Source organism: Podarcis filfolensis (assembly GCF_964270895.1).
Source record: "Podarcis filfolensis genome assembly, chromosome: 14".
NCBI classification, from domain to species: Eukaryota; Metazoa; Chordata; class Lepidosauria; order Squamata; family Lacertidae; genus Podarcis; species Podarcis filfolensis.
This window is the reverse complement of record NC_139616.1, coordinates 10963585-10989095: the sequence shown is the minus strand read 5'-3', so window position 1 is coordinate 10989095 and position 25511 is coordinate 10963585. Positions and strand designations below refer to the sequence as shown.

At 45.1% G+C, this 25511-nt stretch overlaps 2 protein-coding genes and 1 long non-coding RNA gene across 3 annotated transcripts; 1 reads left to right on the top strand and 2 right to left on the bottom strand.

Annotated features, from left to right (window-relative positions):
• Window positions 1-2730: 2730 nt before the first annotated feature.
• LYSMD2 (LysM domain containing 2) lies at window positions 2731-13205 on the bottom strand. Its single transcript, XM_083587081.1, has 3 exons — window positions 12716-13205; window positions 6275-6606; window positions 2731-3624 (listed from the first exon to the last, which is right to left on the bottom strand). The coding sequence occupies exons 1-3, from the start codon at window positions 12941-12943 to the stop codon at window positions 3576-3578; spliced, it is 609 nt and encodes a 202-aa protein (XP_083443207.1). The 5' UTR covers window positions 12944-13205; the 3' UTR covers window positions 2731-3575.
• A 6011-nt stretch (window positions 13206-19216) lies between these two features.
• LOC310749780 lies at window positions 19217-20334 on the top strand. Its single transcript, XR_014541776.1, has 2 exons — window positions 19217-20007; window positions 20190-20334. It is a non-coding gene; the product is annotated as an uncharacterized lncRNA (long non-coding RNA).
• A 118-nt stretch (window positions 20335-20452) lies between these two features.
• On the bottom strand, window positions 20453-25311 carry LOC310749684 (rho guanine nucleotide exchange factor 11-like). Its single transcript, XM_083587037.1, has 6 exons — window positions 25207-25311; window positions 24499-24578; window positions 23716-23834; window positions 22561-22739; window positions 22391-22467; window positions 20453-21764 (listed from the first exon to the last, which is right to left on the bottom strand). The coding sequence occupies exons 2-6, from the start codon at window positions 24552-24554 to the stop codon at window positions 21509-21511; spliced, it is 687 nt and encodes a 228-aa protein (XP_083443163.1). The 5' UTR covers window positions 24555-24578; window positions 25207-25311; the 3' UTR covers window positions 20453-21508.
• Window positions 25312-25511: the final 200 nt, after the last annotated feature.

The following is a 25511-nucleotide window of genomic DNA, read 5'->3' as shown; positions in this document are numbered from 1 at the left end:
GCACTGCAGATGCCCCATATGGTACCTTGACAGTTGGAGGCTTTTGCTATCACAGCATTTTAGTAGCAATTTTCAGACCACAGCTTGCAAGCATTTTCTCTTATCACCTCCATGGAATGAAGTAGGTATCCTGTACATCTCCAGTTGTAATTCCACGCAGCACCATTAATATTTTTTTTTAACATTCAAAGTATCTTTTAGAATTTAGGTATTTTGAGGTGTCTTCACTATTTAAGACTATGGCTGACGGGCAAATGTAACAGAAGTATACTACATTCACAATACACTTTTCTAATACAATCCTGTTTCTGATACTGTACTTTATTAAATGCTTTACTACAAGATACATTGGCGCAGGTTTTCGTTTCCTTCTTTTTCATGCATTGCCTCTCTGAAGGCTATGATCCTGTACTGTGGAAATTATTATAGAGTCTATGACCATGCATTGGGGGTGGAGAGAAATCTCTGCCATTTGAGACACATTTTTTGTGAGACACGTTTTGTGACGCAAAACCTATTTGAAACCTATTCCAATTGATTTCAGAAAGGTGCCAGTAAGAACAGAAAGGCTATATCCAAGGATCTGTACAAAATGTGGAAACTGTGACTTGTAGCCAATGCTACTCCTGCTTAAAATAGATCCGTTTAAAGTGATGGACATAACTAATTTGGGTCCCTTAATTTAAATGGGCTGGCTATGAGCTGAATGCAATTGTCTACAATAGTATGTCTGTCTCCCAGAAATCATCATTCTGACAAGGAAGAGTTCAGAGTCTTTTATTTCAGAAGTCTGCCCAAACCCACACCTGCCACTTAAAAAATGTGGGTGGCGCTGTGGTCTAAACCACTGAGCCTCTTGGGCTTGCCAATCAGAAGATTGGTGGTTCGAATCCCTGCAACCGGGTGAGCTCCCATTGCTTTGTCCCAGCTCCTGCCAACCTAGCAATTCAAAAGCATGCCTCTGCAAGTAGATAAATAGGTACCACTATGGTGGGAAGGTAAATGGCATTTCCATGTGCTCTGGTTTCCGTCACGGTGTCCCGTTGCACCAAAGTGGTTTAGTCCTGCTGGCCACATGACCCAGAAAGCTGTCTGTGGACAAATGCCAGCTCCCTCGGCCTATAGAGCGAGATGAGTGCCGCAACCCCATAGTTGCCTTTGACTGCACTTACCCATCCAGGGGTCCTTTACCTTTTTTTTACTTACAAAACCTGCAGAAAAGAACATAAAGAGACTGCTGGATGAGGCCAGTGGCTAGTCTAGCATCCTGTTCACTGGCCAACCAGATGCCTCTGGAAAACCTGCAAGCTCCCCTCCTGTGGTTTCCAACAACTGGTGTTCAGATACATTACTGTCTCCGTCCACAAGTGCCATCGATGGCACTCTGCTTCATGAATTTCTCTAGCTATGCATGTGAAAGTATTTTAAACATGTTTCCAGAGGTTAAAACAAATACCAAAGATGTCGTTCACCTACTACTTTGGGCACTAGGATAATTGTTCTCTTCAAGCTGCATGGTGCTATGAGATGCAGGCCCCTGGTAAGCACAAAACAATTCCATTGGAGGCTTCTCTTTCAAAGAAAGTGAAGAAGAGTTGACAGGAAGTCTATAGGGAGAACTTAAAGAGGATTCATTTCACCCCAACGTCAATCCTTATGGCAACAGCTTTCACTGGGCTTGAATAAAAAGGAGCGGGGGGGGGGGGGGGAGGGGAGGCAGGGATCTCTGAAATGAAAACCTTAGAACTTTGCAGTTGCTTTTCAAAACAGACCTCAGGGCTGTTGTGAGACACTGAATGGCTGTGTTCCATCGAAGAATAGCAGTACTGCACTTGATTTTAAATAGGGACATATATTAATCAATTAATTGCATTTATATCCCACTCTTCTTCCCAGGGCAGCAAACACTAACTGGTAAAACAATTAAAATACCTAAAAACAATTCCAATACAGATGCAGACCGGGAAAGCTCTCTGTTTAAAAGGCATGTTGAAAGAGGGTATGTTTGCTGACATCAATCTGTCTCAGGAGACAATGCAGGATTGTGCCTTTGAGGGTGAAGTAAAGACTGCAGCAAGCACCTGCTGTGGCAGTAGAGACTGATACAGGAGAGACATGCTTTGTTGCAGCTGGGGCAGATGAAGGCATCTGGTGTGCTGCTGCAGATGCACCATGGTGTTTATTCTCTCTGTGACTGTCTACAGGAGGCAATCCCAAAGGGTACGTGCCACAACACTGAAGGCCAGATTTCTATATTGTGCAGAAAAGACCAGATAAGACAAGTGTCTGTAGGAGGCCCTTGCCTGCAGAGCACAGTGATCAAATTTATATATAAGGGGTGAGATGATCTTTCAGAATCCTGATCACAAGTCACATGGATGTATTGTAAAGGGATGACAAGCCTTGAATTATGTGCCCAAGGTCCTTATAATTTGTATGCATAGTAGTTCCGGACACAAGCAAATGGTGAGACTTCTATCCATCTTTGCAGTGCCGGTGCAGTGAACCGCTGGTAATAGATGGGGCAGAATATTGCCACCTGAGGTTCCCCAACCCCGACATATACAATAGCATCCTCATTCATTTTCCACAACCAAGATATTAAATTTCTTTCAGTTTTTCAGAAAGCATAAAGAATAAAAAAGCATAATCAATAGATTCATTTTTCTTTATGGTCATAAAATGAATGTATTTAAAATAAAGCTGCAGTAGTTAGAAAAAGTCAGACACTTTGACAGCTTTGGAAATTTTAATACACTCAAATGAAACAGAAAAGCATATTTTTGAAAATGTATTTGCAAAGCACCAGACATTCTGTATTTTCTATACAGATAGGCTGAAAAACAAAGACAGTTCACTTTCTTAAAGTGCATTTTGCATTTATTACATGAAAACTACATATATCTGCACACAAGTATCTATGTTTTGAACATTACCCTGACACAAAGAAAAATACATTTTTACCAAGGTTCTTCCCTTTGTTTAAAAAAGTCTCCGAGCAAGGTATTGTGCCATACATACTTTAAAATCTCAACTGATTTCCAAAACAGTTAAAACTGGTTCATTTTAAGAACAAATATCTTTCTATACATATTTTTATATCTGTATAAAGACACATGTACACACACATGGAGAAAAAAATATTCAGAGCTGTATCCGTCAGCTCCGATATGCACAAAATCTGCATGACAGGCTTATCTATCTCAAGGCTCCATAATAAGGACTTTCATCATAAATACTTAATCTTCCTTACACTTTATCTTATAAGTATATACAGCTGTTTCCTAACGATCCTGATTCAGAGTTGTCTCAGGGATATATTTTCATAGCAGAAATACGAAGGCAATTACTAGTTTTGGAAGGATCACTTCCTTTATTAATGTATAGTAAAAGGACATTGGCCTGCAGAAGGCGAAGGTCAAATAATTTTAGTGCAAGTATAGTTAGTGGAATTACCTATATACGACTTGTAACAAGTACACGATAATAAATCAATCCAAAAGGTTTGCTTTTGAATCCTCAGATATTTAGTTCTTTAAGAACAGTTTTGATTCCAGCTCTTCAGTCATCTTCTTCTACTGCTGCTGATAAGAAGTTGCATAGGAGTTTTCCTCATCGTCCTCCCTGCTGAGAAAAAAGGAAGCTTGTGAAAATGTTTCCAGGTGCTTATAAAATTTACTCCACAAAGTAAAGCCTTCAAGGAATGTAGCAGAATGGCCATTCCTTGTAGGAAACCTTCACAATTTTCAAGCAGCAATGTATCAAGCGAGCCCACAAGCATTTTGTATACAGTGAGAAGTCTACAGTCATACCTTGGTTCTCGAATGCCATCCATTCTGGAAGTCCGTTTGACTTCCGAAAACCAAGGTGCGGCTTCCGATTGGCTGCAGCAGCTTTCTGCACCCAATCGGAAGTCACGTCAGACGTTCAGCTTCCAAAAAAAGTTCACAAACCGCAACACTTACTTCCGGGTTTGCGGTGTTCAGGAGCCAAAACGTTTGAGTCACAAGGCATTCGAGAACCAAGGTACGACTTTATATGTTGACTACGTAAAATGAAATTAAATATAATCCCTGCCCTCAGGCTTACAATCTACAAAAACATACCACAAAAGGAAAAAAAATAGATCAGTAACAACTATGAAATATGCAGATGCAAGTACAACTTCTTAGTTACAAGTTTTTCTAATGACAAGTTGGGGTGAAAAAGTTCCAGGACAGATAGCAAAAGTTGCTAGTTTCTCAGCTGCACTTATGGCATGGGCTTGCAACCTTTCTATTGCAGCCTTAAGCAGTAACTGCTTCTGGGCAGCAGTTCTTGCTACTTTGCACAATTTATTATGGCTTTGCTAATCATGGCAGGGGCAAAGACAATTAAATCCTTCAACAATATTTGAAATCACATTCAGCTGCATCAGGAAACTGAATTCTGCTCCCACCTCTACATTCTGGGCTATTTCTATGCTCCCAATGGTTCCATGGAATTATGGCATACATACACCCTGCGTACATTAAGAAAACAGCAAAACATATCACAAAAGGAAGATGGTTTTGGCCAACAAATAAAATTAAATAAAATTAAGAGAATAAAATTAAATATCTTTCAGTGTCCCTATCAAGCAGAACAAATGCCATTTTTAGAACTGTAATTCAAACTTAGCCACCTGCCAAATGGACTGTATCATAGAAGGATGCATTTGTCAAAGTAATTGAACTAAATTATTGCAACCTTTCCACAAAGAGTATTTTGTTTTACTACTAAAAGAATTTCTAAAAATAAGCTAAATGCACTCCTTTAATTTTTATCAAAATAAAAAAGGCAAAAGTAAAATACAAAGGCACAGAAGAAATAGAAGAACTGCTGCCCTGAGCAAGGAAATAATTACTGTGCATTAACAAAAGGTCAAGAATGAATGAGGCCATAGAGATGCTTGCAGAAATCTGCACTGCTACACTCTGGAGTGGGAGGGAAAGGAAGAGGGAGGGAGAGCCCTGTCATCCCCCTGAGAAGGGAAGAAAAGGGTGAAAAAGTTTGCTCCTGGCCTTGTTGGTGCGCAAGTTGTATTGGTGCAACTGGCACTACTTCTCAGTAGTGGCACCCACCCTGTGGAATGTTCTCCAATCAGACGTCAAACAGATAGTCAGTGTTTTTATTATGTTGGAAGCCACCCAGAGTGGCTGGGGCAACCCAGTCAAATGGGAAGGGTATAAATAAATACCCTTTATTCGGCTGATTGCCAAAGAATTAATGCTTTTGAATTATGGTGCTGGAGGAGACTCTTGAGAGTCCCATGGACTGCAAGAAGATCAAACCTCTCCATTCTGAAGGAAATCAGCCCTGAGTGCTCACTGGAAGGACAGATCCTAAAGCTGAGACTCCAATACTTTGGCCACCTCATGAGGAGACTCCCTGGAAAAGACCCTAATGCTGGGAAAGATTGAGGGCACAAGGAGAAGGGGACGACAGAGGACGAGATGGCTGGACAGTGTTCTCAAAGCTACCAGCATGAGGCAGTGGAAGACAGGAGTACCTGGTGTGCTCTGGTCCATGGGGTCACGAAGAGTCAGACACGACTAAACAACAACAACATAAATAAATAAATAATGATGATGGCTGTTACAATTATCTTAACTGTTGTCTTTTTTATTGAAGGAGGTGAAATGTGCCTGGGAGGAGCTGGGAGAGCGGAGGGGCAATCACAGTGGTACAGGGTAGGGGGAGGTTTGGTGCAGGAAGGGACACACAGCACAGGCAATTAGTGACTGTGCTGTGTGCCAGCCCTCAGGTCTGCTGTGGCTGCTGCTGTTGAATGGTAGGTTGATTCTGATCAAGTTCTCCCTCATCCATGATCTGATTGTGGATGAGGAGGCCAATCTCATTAGTATCGCTAAGACCAGGGCAGGGCAGGAAGATTAAACTCTGGACAGGTCTTTGGTCTTTTGATTTTTGCTTTTCTCAAAGTTTTTAAAAATGAAATTACTTCAGTTCTCTAGGTGTGTGTGTGTGTGTGTGTGTGTGTGTGTGTGTGTGTAAAATTTTAGCCACTGAGCTGATCAAAGTATCTGGAATTTGCCTAACCAAATCTGTAACATGGAAGCTCAAATACTAGAATACTGAAAATTTTGAGAATTTTCAGGAAAAATTGTAAACCCTTTCCAACGGCACTGTGCTTTAGTGGGTTACTCTCTGTTTTGTATGCTACTGTTCTAAGTATTATCCACAACAAGCCCTCAAAATGTGTTTAAATAAGCAGGCAGATTTCTTTTTTCTTTACCTGTTATCTTCAGGTTTTAGTTTCCGAGCTGCCTGCTTGGACATCTTAATCTGCAAGTCCAGTCTATGTAGAAAATCTTTGGCAGATAATTCTTCAGGTGGAGGGAGCTGATTGTCAGGCTCTGGAGGACTGGGTGAAGAGTTGTCTTCCTGAACTGTCACTGGTCCATCTTCACAAGAAGAGGGGGTGTCAGCTTCATTCTCTGGAGACTCCAATGAGTTAAGTCCATTAAACAGCAAAGGCTTCTCAGATATAACAGGGATATTCAATGTTTTTCTCAGAAATATACAGTCATTGGTGAACAGTTTATTTGCCCTTTTTATTTGCTCCATCTGAAACAGACACAAAACTATTTTTACTGATTCAGGTAAAGATTGTTTATCAGTTTTCTACAAACAGCTTCATGACACACATTTCCTTCTTAAATGTAATGTCTCAGCAACTTTACCATCTCTTCTTTCAAATATACACTATAAAATATATCTTTCAATAATGAAATTAAACAATAAAATATGATCCCTTTGGGCATATTCTCTTATTGGTGCCCCATAATAATGTTTCTTGCAAAAAGTAGAAAATAATGCTGCAAAATACAAATTGAATTTAAATACCACGCAGCCAGGCAAGTTATCTCTCACTCATTCAGCAGATTAATGAAACTGGAAGTCATGAATCAGGACACCTAATGCAAAATCTTCCATGGAACTTGAAAATTAGGGGTCTCAAGAGCTTATCTGAGTTTCTAGTTGCCAGCCTTGGTGCCCCTTCCAGCACTTGCTAGAAACAAGTGTTTGCAACAGCAAGGAACAAAGAGATGGGTGTGAAAGAGGGCCTTGTCATCTTATTTACATCCCTTACACTCTCCTTCATTTGCCTCGTCAAATAATAAACATAAAATATCATATAACTACAGTGACATTAAAGATGGCATAACTGAAGAGCTGTGGCTCTAACAGCACCACACCATCAGCCATCCAAAAATCCCACGATGGTGTTAGGAAAAGCTTGTAATTAACAGTCATGGAACTAGACTAACCGTCAACATGAAGCCCTATGTCCTATTACAGCTGAAATAACAGGTGCCTACCATAGACATGTGAATACTGAAGTGACAATAAAGGTTTTGGAGACAAACTGTATTTCCAGCTCTAACTAGACAAATAAAAAAACCTTGAAATTAAATTGCATTTTCTTTTTTATTTCCATAACTGTATGAAACAGTTTTGTGTTTTTGTTTACTGAAACTGGTTTTTATATATTTTTCACTATCAGGCAACAGTTTCTCCATATACGTGAATGATCTCAAGTAGGGTAGTCTCAACCAAGAAACACAATCTTTTCTCTGAGGAGTTGTTTTCACTATGGGGTAGCGAGAAAATGTAGCAGCCACAGCACAGCTTAATAAATAATGCACATAAAGCTATTACGTAACTCAAGATTTTGTTTCCCTCCTGCTTCTTTAGCACATGGCTCAAGAAATGTAAAACTTCAAAGGAATTTTTAACATCCTGGTTAAAATGATATCTAAATACAAACATGTTAATTTACACCTATCCCTTAAATATAAATCAGTAGCTTTCTATTAATCATGCTTGTTAATTTCTGCTTTTCTATATAAATATTGAACCATAGGAAATGAGATGAAGCACTACAAATGCAGCACTTTAGGTCATATTGTTATTATGAGTCAATACTGGGGACCAGGGACTGAGAAATCATCATAGGTACTAGAATCCAGCACCTGGCTCCATGAGATGCTATCCTGTCATGAGAAAGTTAATCCCACTGTACCAACATGAGCTATCCTCCTGTTTTTATAATCTTTCAATACCTGAGGTCTGCAATCTTCTATATAATTGCTATATAAATCTGTTATAAAATTGCAAACTGTTATTAACTATAAACAAAGCACACCTCCTTCTTATCTTATTAAGACAGAAGATCCAAAACTAGAAGCCTTTGCTTTTGGAAAGTTCTAGGCCCATAGTTATCTCTAAACAAAGTCCCTTGTGCAATGAGTTTTAATGAACCAACATTTTACATCAGTGATGGGAACTTTTCTTTCTTCAATGGTCACATTGCCTCATAGCAAATGTTTAGAAGCTACATGCCAAAAGTGGGTGGGATCAGAGGCAGAAGTGGACAGGGTTATTGCTGTAACATCCATCTCCCACTATGCAAAACAGGGTTTGCTTCCCAGGATGGCATTTTTGGCAGGAGGCTGGTGAGCTAGTTCCTAGCTCTTGCATTAGATGGTTCATTGTCCTGCTGTATGCCATGTAACAGGTAAATTAGTGCACTTATGTGTGTAACTTGACTTTCTCATTTCAGTAAAAGCAGCAAATATATAATTATATATAAAACCCCTTAATAGAGTGAATGCTTATTTCATAAATATGCTTTAGTAGTTAGCTTAGCATATGCAATACTATTAGTAACCAATTCCCTTACATCAGTAATTGTCTTATGTCTGATGTACGTTTCCAAGTTTTTCTACCTTCTTCAAGGACAAACCCAGTGTGAATGTTAGTCCAAGAGTTTGCTGTCTCTAGCAACCCATGAGACTAGCTCAGGATCTCCTTAGAAAGGTTGATACAACTCCTGGACTCCTGGTAGCAGCACATATTCCAGGAGTTGCACCTAAATCTCCCCAACCACTCTGCAAGGGATTGTTGGGATGCACCTTAAACCAGTGTTTCCCAACTGGGGGCCATATGGCCCCCTGGGGGGGGCCAGGATATTCCAAGGGGGACACAGGTGAAAATCGCATAAATGGGGGGGGGGCCCTTGGCACGAGGCTAGGGGGCCACAGAGGGAAGTGAGAAGGGAAATCATTTTTTTTTAAAAAAAATCCTGATTGGCTGGCTATCCGCAAAAAGTAGCGCTATGTTTTGCCGTGTGCTTTTTCTTGGAGCAGTCCTGGTTTGTTTCCTCTCAGAACCCCCAGGTCAGGTAAGTGCAGGGGTGGAGTGGCAATGGGTAGGGCTGGGAGAGCAGGAGCTGCTTGTTGCTGCCACCAGTGGCAGCCTGGGCCTGACTCAGCAAGGCACAGGGTGCAATCCACCCCAGCGCCAAATGGATCAGGGCCTTTGGATGTTGCCAAGGGGCACAGGGCCTGTTGACAGCGTTGGCCTGGCTCTGCAAGGCACAGAGTGAAATCCACCCCAGCGCCCAGCCAAGCGGAGTTGTCTGGTGCTGCTGACTTGCCTCTAGTAAATAACTGTCTACTCAGAAGAAAGCCACACTGAGTTCAGTGGGCCTTACTACCAGGTAATGGTTTGTAGGGCTATAGTGTTTTGTGTAGGTAGCCAGGGCTCCTCTGGATGACAAAATCTTTCTGCACCAGGTCAGTGAGGACCACTTGCTTTTTAAAATTATCCCTTATATACAGAACTCCCTGTGCACCTTTTGGACTGTATCTGTAGGTTTCCCTCTCTATGTCAAATAACTGGGGTCAAATAAGTGTTGCTTACTTTTTATAATACATGGAAGATGGATCTCCCTCAGGAGGTTCTGGACTCTCCTTCCTTGGAGGTTTCTAAGCAGATGTTGGATGGCCATCTGCCATGGATGCTTTAGCCGAGTTTCCTACATTGCAGGGAGTTAGAGTAGATGACCACTGGGGTCCCTTCCAGCTCCATGATTCTATGTTCTTCTGCTTCAACAATATTTCATTATGTTCCTATCATTTTATGTAATTGTATTTTGTATAAATTATAAAAATTATAAATAAAACATGTTCTATTTACAAACAAAACATTTAAATAGCTACCTTTCTACCAGTTGGGGGGGCATGAGCGTAGCCAGGATTTTTGTTAGGGGGGCAGGCTTTTGTTAGGGGGAACAGAACCTCAGATTTGTACTGATTTGTACTGTTTTTTACTTTTGGGGGAAGCTGCCCCCCTGCCCATGGGGGGCCACAGGAAGGAAACAAGATCAGAAGGGAGCCACTGTGAGGAAAAGGTTGGGAAACACTTGTTTGTTTCTTCTCTGAGATATTTCTGCTAAAATGTATTGTCACCCACAACAACCACTTCACCTTCTTTTGTATCTGGGTGAATCTTTAAATAATTCATACTAAAGGGGAGACATGCAGCCAAGGCAACAAACTGAATCACAGTTCAGTAAGGTTGGGGAAGTGCAACAGTTGTGTAACAAACATCACCTCTCCTGCTACGCAGAGAATCCTCCAAGAAAACTTTCTTTACACAGAGCAACAACATGTCTTTGTTCTTAAAGCTAGAGGTGCTGGAGCTCAGGTATCTCTGAAAGTCCCTAACCAGTTCCTAATGTGCTGGCTGTAGTACCTCTTATGATGGTGAAGATACTCTCTTCATGCTGAAAGGTGATCACAGTAGGGCAGCTACACATGAAACATTGGCATTTTATCTGCTGCCCAATTATGTCTTTGGGGGAGGACAGCAGCGCAGTGTAGAGAATCTGCATTGCGTTCAGAAGGTCCCAGGTTCAATCCCAGGCATCTTCAGGTAGAGCTGGAAAAAGCGCCTGCCTGAAATCCTGGAAAACAGCTGCCTGTCACAGTAGAGATTACTGAGCCTAGATGGACCAATGCACTGAATCAGCATAAGGCACTTCCCTGTGTTCTTACAACTTTAGTGCTAAAGACAGATGTGCTGGAGTTCCAAGCACATCTGTCTAGATTCTAGCAGCTCTTCCAGCTCAACATCTGAGGTGCCATCTACAGATATCCATGTTGGGGGGGAGGGGACATGAGGACACTGCACAGATTCAGAGGAAAGCATTTTTCTCACATCAATCACAGATGCCTGAGGGGCAATTTGTAGTGGGATCCCCTCTACACATATTCAGAGTGAATTGTTCTCCTTTTATCTGTCACAGATGCCTCAGGAGCTACCTGTAATTAATGCAGGGGAAGAAGGCAGGCCCTCTGTGCATACTTACTTCTTATCACTCACAAGAGGCCCAAAAAGCTGACCTGGGTTACTGGGCTGCATACCTATTGCACAAGTATTGTCCACATATCAATCTCAAATGCCTAAGGGGCTGACAGTTATTGGGAGGGGAGACGAAAGGCCCTCTGTACATGCTCAAACATTCTTCTGTCAATCACAGATGCCTGGGGCTCATCACACCCACAAAGAGAAACACTCTCTTCATATCAAGCTGCCTGAGGGACCAGCAGAGCCAAAGGGCAGGGGGAGGGGGAGAAAAGCCTTCTGTACATGTTCATAGACTACATCAGTCACAGATGTCTGGGGATCTATCTATAATTAGTTTGAGGAGGAGGAGGAAGGCCCTCTCTGCACAAATATAAAATAGGGGGGGGGGCAATCTGGCTTACTAGCAATACAGTGGTACCTTGGGTTACATACGCTTCAGGTTACATCCACTTCAGGTTAAAGAACCCAGAAATAGTGCTTCAGGTTAAGAACTTTGCTTCAGGATGAGAACAGAAATTGTGCTCCGGCGGCGTGGCAGCAGCAGGAGGCCCCATTAGCTAAAGTGGTGCTTCAGGTTAAGAACAGTTTCAGATTAGCTAAAGTGGTGCTTCAGGTTAAGAACAGTTTCAGATTAAGAACGGACCTCCGGAACGAATTACGTACTTAACCCGAGGTACCACTGTACATGTGAAAACGATCTAGGGACCAAGACTTGAACCAATGGCTTCAAGTTACAAGAAACACTAAACACCAGGAAGAACTTTCTGACAATAAGAGTGGTTCGACCGTGGAATGGTCTCCCTCAGGAGGTTGTGAACTCTGCCTCATTGAGAGCCAGTGTGGTGCAGTGGTTAAGAGCGGTGGACTCATAATCTGGAGAACCGGGTTCAATTCTCTGCTCCTCCACATGCAGCTGCTGGGTGACCTTGGGCCAGTCACACTTCTCTGAAGTCTCTCAGCCCCACTCACCTCACAGGGTGTTTGTTGTGGGGGAGGAAGAGAAAGGAGAATGATAGCTGCTTTGAGACTCCTTCGGGTAGTGATAAAGCGGGATATCAAGTCCAAACTCCTCCTCCTCTTCTTCTCCTTCATTGGAGGTTTTTAAGCAGAGATTGGATGGCCATCCGTCATATAGGCTTTGGTTTAGATTCCTGCATTGCAGGGGGTTGGACTAGATGACCCTGGGGGTTCCCTTCCGACTCTACAATTCTACGCTTCTAAGTGTGCTCTTCCTAACACTCACATATCTCTGAGAATCCAGCAGATCACTGAGAACGGGGGGGGGGGAGAGGCACTCTGCACATGCTTCAGATAAAGGGGGGCCGCTCGCTTTCGCTTATCCATCCCGCAATTATTTCTTCCGGGAGCCCCCAGAAGAAGACGGCACTCTGCACATGTTCAGGCGCTTCCCCAACCCCCGCCCGCCCAACCCGCGTCCTCTTACTCACAGCAAGGACGCCGACCCTTGGCAGGGAAGCCAGCGACCCTGCCGGCCCAGCCGAGCGCGGCCATCACCTACCGTCACGCCGTACTTGAGCGCGATGCCTTGCAGGGTGTCGCCGGCGCTGATGCGGTGCTCGACGTAGCGCTCGGCTAGCGGCGCCGCCACGGTGGCCGTGCTCCCGTACGAGCGGGTCTTGGTGCGCGCCAGGCTGAGGGACAGCTCGGCCTCCGTCTCGGAGGCATCCGGCCCGGGAAGCGGCTCCTCCCGCAGGAACAGCCCGGGCACCGGCAGGAACTCCGCCATGGGCCTTTTCCTCGCGCGCTCTCTCCCTCTCAGCGCCTGGCGGGCGACGCCGGGATTCGCCGCCGCCACATCCTCCCTCCCCTCAGCTTTTCCTGAGGAGAAGGCCGGCTGCCAGGTCGCCCGGAGCAACGGCCTCCTCCTACGCGCCTGCGCACCAGGAAAACTGAAGCGTGTGTGTGCGCGCGCGCGCGTGTGGAGAAAGTTCCCTCTCAGCGAAGGTCTCCGCTCCGCAACCGACCCCGCCGTCTGCGCGTGCGGGCAACGGCCGGCGCATGCGCCGATCCCGCTAGCGCGCCAAGTCGAGGCGAAGACCGTTTGTCCCTCAGGCTAACCGCCGCCACTGGCGCGCGCCAAGTTATGGTCGTTGCTTTAACTGCCTCCCTCTTATTCCATGGGGGCTATGAACCCTTGATTACAATACACGGGAGTGAGGGGAAGGGGCGTTTTTCTTATCAATTCCTCCAATTATCAATTCCTCCAAACATCATTATGAATGCTTTTAATAATTATTAACGTTAATCATCATCATTAATTCCTCCAAAGCATCCATATTGCTTTTTTTGACAGCTCTTCTGACTCTGACCGTTGCTTTAGGGAAGCTTTTAATGTTTAATAGGTTATTGTATTTTAGTGTTTTGTTGGAAGCCGCCCAGAGTGGCTGGGGAAACCCAGCCAGATGGGCGGGGTATAAATAATAAATTATTATTAGTATTATTAGTATTATTATTATTATTCTACATCCATAGTTTCTCCCTTGTCATCTAAAATTATTGTTGCTGCCAGGATGCCAAAATGTAGCCGTTAAGAGGCCGCGGCAATACTACTCTCAGAAGCAAGTGTACAAAACTATATTTTAAAAAATGCACAACTTGCAGACTTGACATTTAGAATAAGAGAACAAGGAGAACATACGTTTAGAGAAGACTGGCAAACGTTTGTTGGCCATACGGGGAATAATTGTGTACTGTACAGCTGAAAACGCTGGCAGCATTAATTCAACTGTGTCAATAATTTTTGATGGATGTAATAATGGAAAACCGATTGGTGTAGTTTTTATAAAATACGCAGGGATTCGTGATATGTAAAATGAACCATGGAAAGAGAAGAAGGGAAGAGATTGATATCTTAAGGATGTAAAATGAGTATTTTAAATTGCAAAACAGAAAATTTAAATAAAAATTATATACAAAAGAACAAAACTATAAAAAGAATATTGTGTTGTATTCAGTGCTTGTCCTACTCGGACTAGACTCATTGAAGTTACTGGGCGTGATTAACTTAAATTCATTAATTTCAATGAGCATACTCTTGAGGATGTCTTTAGCTGGACATACCTCCTATGAGAACGGGGTGGGGAATAAGAACCCTAATTTCAGCATCAATCACATTTTTACAGTATTCTATTTAATAACGAAATAGTTTGATATTAACCACTTCTACACTTTTAAAACAATTATTTTGACTGCTGCTGTTAGTGGGTGGTGTGTCCAGGGGCAAAAGTAGGCTTTCTGTCACCTGGGTCAGAGACCCAGTTTGGCAAACACACCACATGTGTTTGTGTAGACACACACACAATCCCCTCAACAATTTGTTTGTAGAAGGCATAAAAAAATATGCAATATATAATTCGAATACAAAGATTTATTTTTAAACATTATTTGTATTGATTTCCAGCATCATTTAAACAACAAGATATCCAACGTAACATAACTAGTAAATGATAAATAAAATATTATAAAAGTATGCATTTTTACAGTATTAGGATATATAATTTATAGCAATTGATAGCACTATTATTATTTTTTATGTCTGAGATAAATAATTTTTTGTTATTTAGTCATTTAGTCGTGTCTGACTCTTCGTGAACCTATGGACCAGAGCACGCCAGGCACTCCTGTCTTCCACTGCCTCCCGCAGTTTGGTCAAACTCATGCCGGTAGCTTCGAGAACACTATCCAACCATCTCGTCCTCTGTTGTCCCCTTCTCCTTGTGCCCTCCATCTTTCCCAACATCAGGGTCTTTTCCAGGGAGTCTTCTCTTCTCATGAGGTGGCCAAAGTATTGGAGCCTCAGCTTCACGATCTGTCCTTCCAGTGAGCACTCAGGGCTGATTTCCTTAAGAATGGAGAGGTTTGATCTTCTTGCAGTCCATGGGACTCTCAAGAGTCTCCTTCAGCACCATAAATTACTGTTGTATATTAAAGGCCAGAGTCAAACTGATTGAGGATGGGGAGGGTGGGTGGAGAATAAGAATACAAAAGAACAATATACATGATGCTTCAGATCCAAAGGAGGCTATTATATACCGACAGCACTGAAATTATTTGAAGTAAAGTTTATAGCCCAATTCATAGACAGTGCCCAGTTAGATTCCCTTCCAAATTCAACATCGTTGGAGCGCATCAAAACCACTGAAGATGTAATTAGTATATCAGAGATTTCACATAGCTGGTTTTTAGTGGATTTTTACTGGCTGCAGTGGCAGGCAGGAGCTAAAGTGTTCAATCCTTTAACCTCATAGCAAGCAAAGAAGATGTTCAGCTCCTCTGCCAATGAATCATCATGTTCCCCGTATTGCCCTTGTAGTTGGTTAGGTGCTGCAGTCCTTGCCACACTTGTTTCATGTTGTTATAGGCTAAATAATTTTCCACCTTAAGCTTATATTGTTGTTTTGCTGCCTTAATGCCTTTTTTGAGATTTGTTCTCGCCTCTCTGTAGATGTCTATATTCCCTGTCTTAAAGGCAGAGTCCTGGGTTTTCAGGAGTGTTCTTACCTCATCAGTCATTCATGGTTTACAGTTCCCATAGACTCTAATGCAGCTCTGCGATGTTACATTATCGGTGCACACTTTAATATAGGAAAGTATAGTATCTGTGCAGATCTTGATGTTCAAACACACTCCAATCAGTGCTCTCCAAACAATCCTGGAGCTGACTAAGAGCACCCTCTGGCCAAATTCTAACTGTTTTTATAACTGGCTGAATTCTTCTCCTGAGAGGGATGTACTTTGGACATAGAAAAACTGAAGAATGGTCGGATGAGCCTAAGTGGGGGAAGGGGATTGCCCTATATGCCTGTTTCAAATTGGAATATGCGAGATCTAGAATATTCTGTCCTCTAGTGGGAAATTTCACAAACTGTTCAAACTTAGGAAAAACTGTCTTCAGGCAGGCTTGATTGAAGTCCCCTGCCACAACAAGGGCACCCTCTGGGTGGATTTTCTGCTGCCTGGAGATGACGTCATATAGCTTAGAAAGTGACGCATTGACATTAGCATCAGGTGGAATATAAACACAGCTATAATAATTATGACAGTTACTTCTCTAGGCAGATAAAATGGCCGACATGTAACTGCCATCAATTCTACATCTGGGGAGCAATACGTGTAAGCTACTTTGCTGTTAACGCACCAACCATTGTGTATGTAAATACAGACTCCTCCGCCCCTAGCTTTACCAGAATCACTGTTTCTATCAGAGCGATAAATTATTCAATTTATCAGCTCAACTGCCGCATCCGGTAATAATAATAATAATAATTTTTATTTATACCCCGCCCTCCCCAGCCAAGGCCGGGTTCAGGGCGGCTAACAAGCAATAATAAAAACAAGTTGAATGATTACAACTTAAAAACAAATTAAAATACAACATTAAAATATTGAAACATTAAAATATTAAAATGCAGCCTCATCGCAGGAGGAGAAAGGAAAAGAAAAAAGAAAGAGGGGGAGAGAATCAAATTGGCTCCAAGCCAAAGGCCTGGCGGAACAACTCTTGTCTTACAGGGCCTGCGGAAAGAAATCAGATCCTGCAGGGCCCTGGTCTCATGAGACAGAGCGTTTTACCAGGCCGGAGCCAGTGTTGAAAAGGCCCTGGCTCTTGTTGAAGCCAATCTAACTTCCTTAGGGCCCGGGACCTCTAGTGTGTTGCTATTTATGGACCTTAAGGTCCTCCGTGAGGTATACCAGGAGAGGCAGTACCGTAGGTACGAGGGTCCTAGGCCGTGAAGGGCTTTAAAGGTCAAAAGCAGCACCTTAAATCTGACCCTGTACTCCACCGGGAGCCAGTGCAGCTTGAAAAGCACTGGGTGAATATGCTCCCATGGCAGAGTACTGCTGAATGTAGCCAAGTTTCTGTAATAATTACCACACAGCTCTCACGAAGAAGCTTGTTTGCTGCCATCAGCAACTGTAATTCGTCAGTTTTATGGACGAGAGATCTGGTGTTGGTCAGGAAGACGCTTGGCAGTGCTGGTCTGATGGGTCTTTTTCGAAGCCGGGTTAACAGACCAGCTCTGCAGCCATATTTTTGCTTTCGCTCTTTTCTCTTTCGCTTCTTTTGGCACTTCCCCCTCCCGACGACAATCCATAGAGATCCTGGAGGTCTTACTGTGCAGTTTGGTATACAGTGGGACCTTTGAAACTCTCTAGTTATCTCTATTTTTCTTGCGAGCCCGATGTTTACCAGTTTTGTGCGTGAGTAGGTGAGGCATGGGAGCTCAGAGCCGCAGCGTATGAACGCCCCGCCATCTTGGAACCAAAATGAAAACCAAAGAGTATTTCTTTACCCAACAACAGCGGCCAGAATGTTAATAGCAAAACACTGAAAATGTTAGAATTCCTGCTCCATGATTGCAGTCATGGGATTGCTGTCTATCACATGACGGTGTATGTTTTGACTCCACAGAGTGGAAAGTGATGGAGAACAGGATGTTTGTGTTACTGTGTTCCGTGAAGTGGGACTATTGTCCTTTGTTCTCTTTGCTGTCTGATGCTAGAGAGAGAGGGAGCGTACAATTTTAATTGGCTCTGAGAATAATCCTAGGCCTGAGGACCCAGTTTCCAAGTATGAGAGCCTGCTCCAACAATTAAAAACCCCATCTTTTTAATACCACAGAGAAAAGGCCAACTAAACCAATAACATCAAATAAACCCTGGTTTGACTACACCTGCTTTGAGGTCAAGAAAGCCCTGCAAAATGCTTACAAAGCTGCCCTGACAGCCGAAAATTCTGTCAGACAGCAAGCCTATCTTGCCGTCCGTGCCCTAAAAAAAGAGTATAAAGACCTAATAACCCACCAAAAGAACGCCTATGCCAGAAAATGTTGGCTAGAATAAATTAGTGCGGCAAAAGCAAAAGATCAGACACTATTCTGGAAACCGGTAGCTTCTGGCACCCATAAGGCTGTTTCCCCCTTAACCTCACAAATTCCCCCTAACCTTTGGGTCTCATTCTTCCAATCTTTGTACGAGGACGCTGAACCTCCATTACGGAATTATAATATAGAACAGCTGGCTAAATGGCCGCCAGTTTCAGTAACTGAGTGAAATCATATATGAACCAACTGAAAATGGCCAAAGCCCCAGGCCGAGATGGCATTACGCAAAAAATGATAAAACCACAGGCAGATTGGTGGGCACATTTCTTAGCCATCCTCTTTACTTACATAGATGACACTGGCTGCATCCCAAGGGAATGGGGAACAGCCATAATAGTCCCAATCTATAAAAAGGGCAACAGGGGGGCCCAGCGAATTATAGGCCGATTAACCTATTAAGTGTGATTAGTAAACTCTACTCAAAGCACCTCCTTAATAAGTTTACAGAATGGCTAGAGAATGAAGATATCCTGGCAATAGAACAAGCAGGCTTCAGACCCAGAAGGTCCACGACAGATCACTGTCTAACGTTACAACATCTCATCGACAAATACAAATCAGGAGGGCAGGCCTCACTATACGCTGCCTTCGTTGATCTAAAAGCAGCCTTTGATACAGTCTCCAGAACCAGACTCTGGGACAGACTACAGGGTACCAATATAGATAGAAGGCTTCTGCTCTTAATTCAGGCACTGCACGCAAACACGGCTCTTAGAGTCAGGTGTAGTCACCTAGGACACCTAACGGACCCTATTAAAACCTTCAAAGGAGTCAGGCAAGGGTGCCTATTGGCCCCTCTACTATTCAATTTCTATTTAAATAATTTATTATCTGCACTCAATGACTCAGAACTTCACCCTCTGAAGCTCGCAAATCGACATATTTCGGTCCTGCTATATGCCGATGATGTGGTAATTCTATCTAGAACCCCCATTGGACTCAAAAGAGCACTAAGAAAGCTCGTAGCATACTGTGAATCTGAATGTCTCAAAATCAACTATCAAAAGATACTCGCTTTTGGGGAAAAACCAAAGCTTAGAAGCTGGGAACTCCAAGGCCACAAATTAGAACAAGTCACAAACTATAAGTATCTAGGAATGGTGGTACAGGCCTCAGGAACCAACAAACTACACACAAACTCCATCTGGAGCTCAGCGGAAAAAAACGCAAACTGTATTCTTAAATTTTTCAGAGCACAAGGGGGCTTCTTCATCCCTGTGGCTCTAAAATTATACAAGGCCAAAACTTTGGCACAGCTCCTTTATGGATCCTTTCTGGGCCCACCTTCCTCTGCTTTCTCCCCCCTTGAGAGAGTTCAATCCAGACTTCTTAGAGCTCTCCTACAAGTCCCCAGATGTGTCTCAAACGCATGGGTTAGATTAGAAACGGGGATGATGAGAGTGGAGGCTAACATCAATCTACAAATGGCTGACATTGAATCTGCTCCCCCAAGGGATAGCCCCATTGATCCTCTGCGATCAATTCCAGTCGGGCTGGCAGTTCTGAACACTCTTCAGAAACTGGGTTTTGCCCCTCAAGCTCTTCTAAGTCTGGGGTTGGGCCAGGCAAAAGCTACAGTCAGGCAAAGAATATTAGACACTGAGAGACAACACGACTGCTCAAGGTGCCCCGACTATAAAATTGGAGAAACCGAGAGAGATATAGCCACACTGGCAGCATATCTCTTCTTTCTCGTATCTAGAAATGCAAGAAGGGCCTTTACACTCGCCAGAAGCTCAGCTCTGCCCTCGCCGGTCCTGGAAGGTGCCTTTAGAAAAGTCCCGTATGCTCAGAGACTTTGCACCTGTCCATTGGGGGCCCAGGTACCCTCAACATTTTTGTTATGGGTGCCTGGCCTCTTTGGTGACTGAGCCTAGGCCTGGTTCTCTGCCACAGGACTTCTGCAGTCATTTGAGGTCACAGTGTGGCCTAATAGTGGGGTGGAAAGGCTGAAGATAGTGCCAATATATTTCACATCTTTGTGAAATAGCAGTCAGAATTGATCCAGCCTATCTGAGATAGTGGCACAGGCTAAATGCTTTCAAGGATCATACCCTTATTAAGCTCCGGCTGATGAGAGCAACTAAGGGCAGGGGGCTGGGCACAAAAGTGCCAAGATAAGATATGGACTTATTATCTTCAAATGGAGAACTACTGAACCCTTAGCCCACGTGACCTTAGAAATTGCATTTTTTATTTATTGCATTTTTAAAAGCTACAGGAAAAAAGAAAATAGATTAGATTTTACACACATGTATTTCAAAAGAAAACCAAAGAAAAGTACGTTAATTAAATTTTATAACTATAAAAAATAGACTCTGCCGTCTAGCGCTCCCATTGCTCCTTGTCTATCTCCTGCAAAAAGGCGAGCCCAGAGGGGAGGGGTTAGGGACCCCTGAGGAGGGCAGCCATCGCAAAGGGGGGTGTCTGTCTCCTTCACCCAGCTGAGGAGCCTCCCAGGAGCAGCTCTCTTCCAAAACGAGGGCCACGTGCCCCCATGGGAAACCTCCTGGGGACCATATGCTGACAGTGAGAAAGGGCCCAGGGCCCAAAGATGAGGCAGTCATGGATGAGTTTCCCACCTTTGCCCTGTCGGCTACAATCCAGCCAGGTCCCTTGCCTGGAGGTGTCCTAACCTGGCAATGGGAAACATGCAGAGTGGGGGGGTCTCTCACACCTGAAAGGCACAGGTGGGTGCACGGGGGTGGGGGCATCTGATGGGGCTGCCTGCAAGGCAGAATGACAATTTTCCTGGTGGCCATTGTCACCCTCTCCTGATGCTGCAGCCACCTGCCAGGAAAAGAGGGGAGACAGAGATAGACGCTCTTAAAGCCCCAAAGAGAGCAGAAGAGGGGCTTCGATTTGCCAGTTTGCAAGGCAGGCGACCAAAGCACAACCCCACATTTATTTCAGCAGCGTCTTTCTCCAGGGGGTTCCAACACTATTCAAAGCTAATATATATTCATACGAAACATACACATATATAAATACACACCTTTACCCTGCCTTTTGACACTTAATGTATGTCTCCCCCCCAAATACATCTCATTTCTGTGCTTGTAGTTTCGTTTAAACTGCTTGGCTTGTTGTCATTTGCCAGGGGAGAATAAGAGGCAAACATCTTACATGATCCTCTCAGAAGGGCTGGACGCCACCAGCTCACAGATGTCTGGTGTTTCCTCCAAAACACAGATCAGGAAGAATGATCTTGGATCTGAACAGAGAAAAGAGACAAGATGGAAGAAGAGTCCTTACAGTGTCATCATGTGTAGTGGTGTTATGGCACCCCTTCTTACCTCTGGCTGAGGGACAGACGAGCGCTTAAAGAGGAGTCCTGTTCTGTCTTCTTCCTTAGGCATTTCATCTGCACCCACTTCTCCTTTGGCTTCAGGAACACAACCAGGTCTTTAAGAAGCCGGGCGTGCAGGCCTAAGAGACGCACACACAGAAAGTGAGGGGTTGTTGCTCACGGTGTCATGAAGAGCGGTGGTGTTATGGCCCCCCTTCTTACCTGTGGCTGCAGGGCGGACCAGGGTGGTCTCCAGAGGAACCATGGGCTTAAAACAGAGCCCCCTGCCTTCCTCTTGAAGCATTTTAACTGCATCCGCCGCCCCTTCGGCTTCAGAAAGATTGCGAGATGTTCCAGAAGCAGGATGTGCAGGCCTAAGAGACACAAACACACACAGAGAGAGAGGGATTGTTGCTCACCTGCTCCACTGATCCTGAGGAGAACATCTAGGTGCCAGGCTGCAGAATCAGCCAAAGGCCCAGCAAGTCAGAGGGACAAAGGAGGCTGGACCAAATCAGGCCCTTGGGCCCATCTAGCCCTGTCTTGTCTACATTGACTGGCAGAAATGGCTCTCCAGGGCCCCAGGCAGGGAGTCTTCCCCTGAGCTCAACCCGGAAATTGGGGTTTGAAGCTGGGACCTTCTGCATGCCAAGCAGGTGTTCTGCCATCGAGCTACCAGAGCCCTTCTGCCACCCAAACACTCTTTCCGAGAGTCTTGTGATCTGTGGCTTGTTGTATGACAGCTCTAAACACTCGTGAAAGTTGGATGTTTCAACAGCTAAGGCTCCACTTTGCAGCAGTGACTCTCCGGGGCTTTTAGACTCCAGAGTCTTTCTGCCACAAGGCCACAATCCCCTCCCCTCATTGATTCCTGTCTTAACAGAAAAGGGGGGTCTACATGGCAAAGCCAGCTGCAGAGGAAGAGCGCATGCCCCTCCACTCTGAGTGGCCTGTGCCATGTGTGTGTGTTTTGGCGGGAGAGGTTGTTTCTTCCACATACCCGAAGTCGTCTTCTTGTTGATTGCGCAGCTGCAGAGGCCCCTCCTGAATTATGTGGTGTTCTGTGAGATCAAGGTTCTGCACAGCAGGGGTAGAAAAAGGCAGCATTTCACAGAGCGGAAGAGCAGGACAAGGCCAGGGATTGGAGAGAGGGTGAAGGGGAGGCCCTACCTGGAACTGCCTGGCCAGTGGGTGGCTGCTCTTCCACAGAGATCTGGCATCCAGGTGCTTTGGGGAGGCATCCAGCCGCCCGTGATTCTCTGCCTGTCTCAACTCCTCCTGGATGTCCTCAAGGATCTCCTTGCACTCATCGCATGCCAGGCAGAGATACTGGTGCTCCCAAGTTGAATCTGAGCGAGGAAGGTGCAGAGAGAGGGGGTGACGAGGGAGTGCTTCTGATAGGCTGCCTGCAAAGTTGGTTTCATTTTATTACTTTGAAACCCAAAGCAGCTCCCAGAACAAACTAACAAGGCTGCATTTAAAAGCAAACAGGTCTGAAAGACAGATGAGCAGCAGCAGCCCAGATGCAGAAGGCAAAGGCATCCTTGTTTACTGATCAGAAAGTCGGCTGCTGAACAACACCGATGCCCATGGGGCACTAATGAAGGCAGATGGGGGCTGTATAAACACACACACCATCGTCTCCCCCCCCCCATCACCCTCTTGTGTGCTGTCTTTCCCTAGTAAGGCAGGCTCAATGCAGCTCACAACCTCCCAAAGTTAGGAAGCACATCAACACGGAATCATGGAGAGAAGCAGCTTGTGGCAATCACACACAGGGGCCCCGGACGTTTGACGGTCTATTGACCCTGTGCCACCACTGCAATTGCTTTTTTCCGCTGCCACCACCCCGTATCTCACAGGGACAACACGGAGTCCAGTCAGTTGTTAACATTAACAAATAATCAAGTTTATTTTTAAATGCAGGAACAAGCTTATGGTTACAGTTAATTTTTCTTGGCAGTTTATTAATCTTTGTTCCTAACAACTTCAAACTGATTATTCCCAACTATTTATCTGACTCCACCTAACAATTCCTCTCACTCTCTCACAATACAACTCGACCAACCCACTGCCTATTCCTCCCTCTTTCCTCTCCAACTCCCAAACCTCAACTCCCAACTCCCAAACCTCAACTGACTTTCAAAACCTCCCACTCTAACTTTACTCCCCACTTGCATTCTCACTGGCCAATCACATGACACCCATTTTAACCCTTTCCTTATGACCCATCCTGGGAGGCAACACCACACAGCTCTCCTGGGACACCCTCCCCACCACACCCGACACATAAATATATGGAGAAGGAGAGAGAGAGAGAGAGACCATTAGTGTGCTGGATGATGTTATTCAGCAGCAGAGGGTAGCTAGCCAGGCGCTGCATCTCGCACTCCAGGAAATTCTTTAGCTGAACGGTGGTGGCCTTATGGGCAGCTCTCGATTTCCTGGGAGAGGCAGAGAAGGAAGCAGACAGACAACATAATTATCATTATTATGACATGTTTCTGGACACCAGAGAGAGTCAGCGGCAAAACAAGTGGGGGGAGCCTTGTGCTCAGCTCCTGCTTGCTTAGGGGCTTCTCCTTTGGGGCAGCTGGGCGGCTGCTGTGAGAACAGGAGGCTGCCCCTCATTCCAAGGAAACCAAACCTAGGGAAAGCCCTCAGAACCCCTGGAATCTTGCACCACCTGGAGATTGGGGTGACATGCAGCTAGAGGTTGCCACCTAACCTCCACCTAACCTGGTTCTCCTGCACTCTTCATTCGCCCAGGGAGTAATCCTTCAGCTGAGAAGGCCCTTTCCCTGAGCTCAGCCTCCTCTTCTCATGGAGCATACCTGGATGACACGCCAGAACCGAGCATCCCTCTGCTGCTTCGCTTGAAGGAACTCCAGGGCCCTGGCCTGCTGCAAGCCATATTTGGTAATGGCCTGCTGGAGCTCCTCACTTGCAGCCACACCAAACTGGGGGGAAGGAAGGAAGGCAGGGGGCAGGGGAGAGGAAACACGTCCAGTGAGCACCAGGAAATCAAGGGCCCAAGTCCACTGGAGACCCACAGGCAGAAACCTCCCAGTTGCCGCCCGCCTCTCTGCACTGCTCTGCAATCCTTACCTGGGAAAGCAGGTGGTCCCCAATCTCCTGAATGAGGGGCCCTTTCTCCTGCACATCCTTCATTTTCCCCGACAGAGAACCTGGGGGGGAGGGAAGAGGCGGAGGGGGGGAGGTTGAGCAAGGCAACAGGAGTGGGGGAATAAAGAATAACCCCAGCAGGGACAGGAGAGGGACAGAGACGGCCTACTCTTTTTTGAATCCCACTTTCTCAGTGGTGGAGAGACCAGGCGTCTCATTTATTCATGTCATTTACACCCCACCTTTTCCTCCAAGGAGCTTAAGAGGGTGTCCATGGAGTCCCCCCTCATTTAATCCTCACAACAAGCCTGTGAGGTAGGTTAGGTTGAGAGGCAGCAACTGGCTGCACAAGACAGTGGATGCCTCTGAACAATCCCTGTTCCTGGGGGGTGGCATTGCTCTCATCCAAACTGGTTGCATTGCATCGGTGGCCAGTGTGGGCTGGAGAGTGTGGCGTGTGCAGGGCATCAGGGGAGTTGGGAGGGGCATTGAGCTTCTGCTCTGCTGCTTGTGGGGCCCCCTGAAAACAGGCTGCAGGTCTGGCTGGGCCCCTCGGGCCTGATCCTGCTGCAGAGCTCTTTGGATGCTGTGCTTTTATTTTTGGCCCTTCTCCCTCTGCTCCTGACCCACCCAGGGAGAAGCGGAGGCCTGGGCCAGGCACAGGATGGTCTGGAGGGGAAACAGACTTACCATGGATCTTAAGCAGTTCTCTTAGGTCGGGGAAGACGAGGGTCAGCTCCTCCTGAGAAAGGAGTTTTTCTTTATATAGCCACTGGTAGAACAGCACAGTAAGAACGTGCAGGGAGCTCAGATGGGAGGCCTCCGTCATAAACAGCTCTGTGCAAAGAGGGCAGAAGGGGAAAGACGTTAGGTTGAGGCTGAATCCCAGCAGGGTCCGGAAAAGAGGCAGCTAAAGCGGGTGTCCCTGCAGGTGGGTTCAGGGAGGCTCTGGGACTGGAAGGGATTTGGGCAGTATCCATGAATACTGCCGCCGC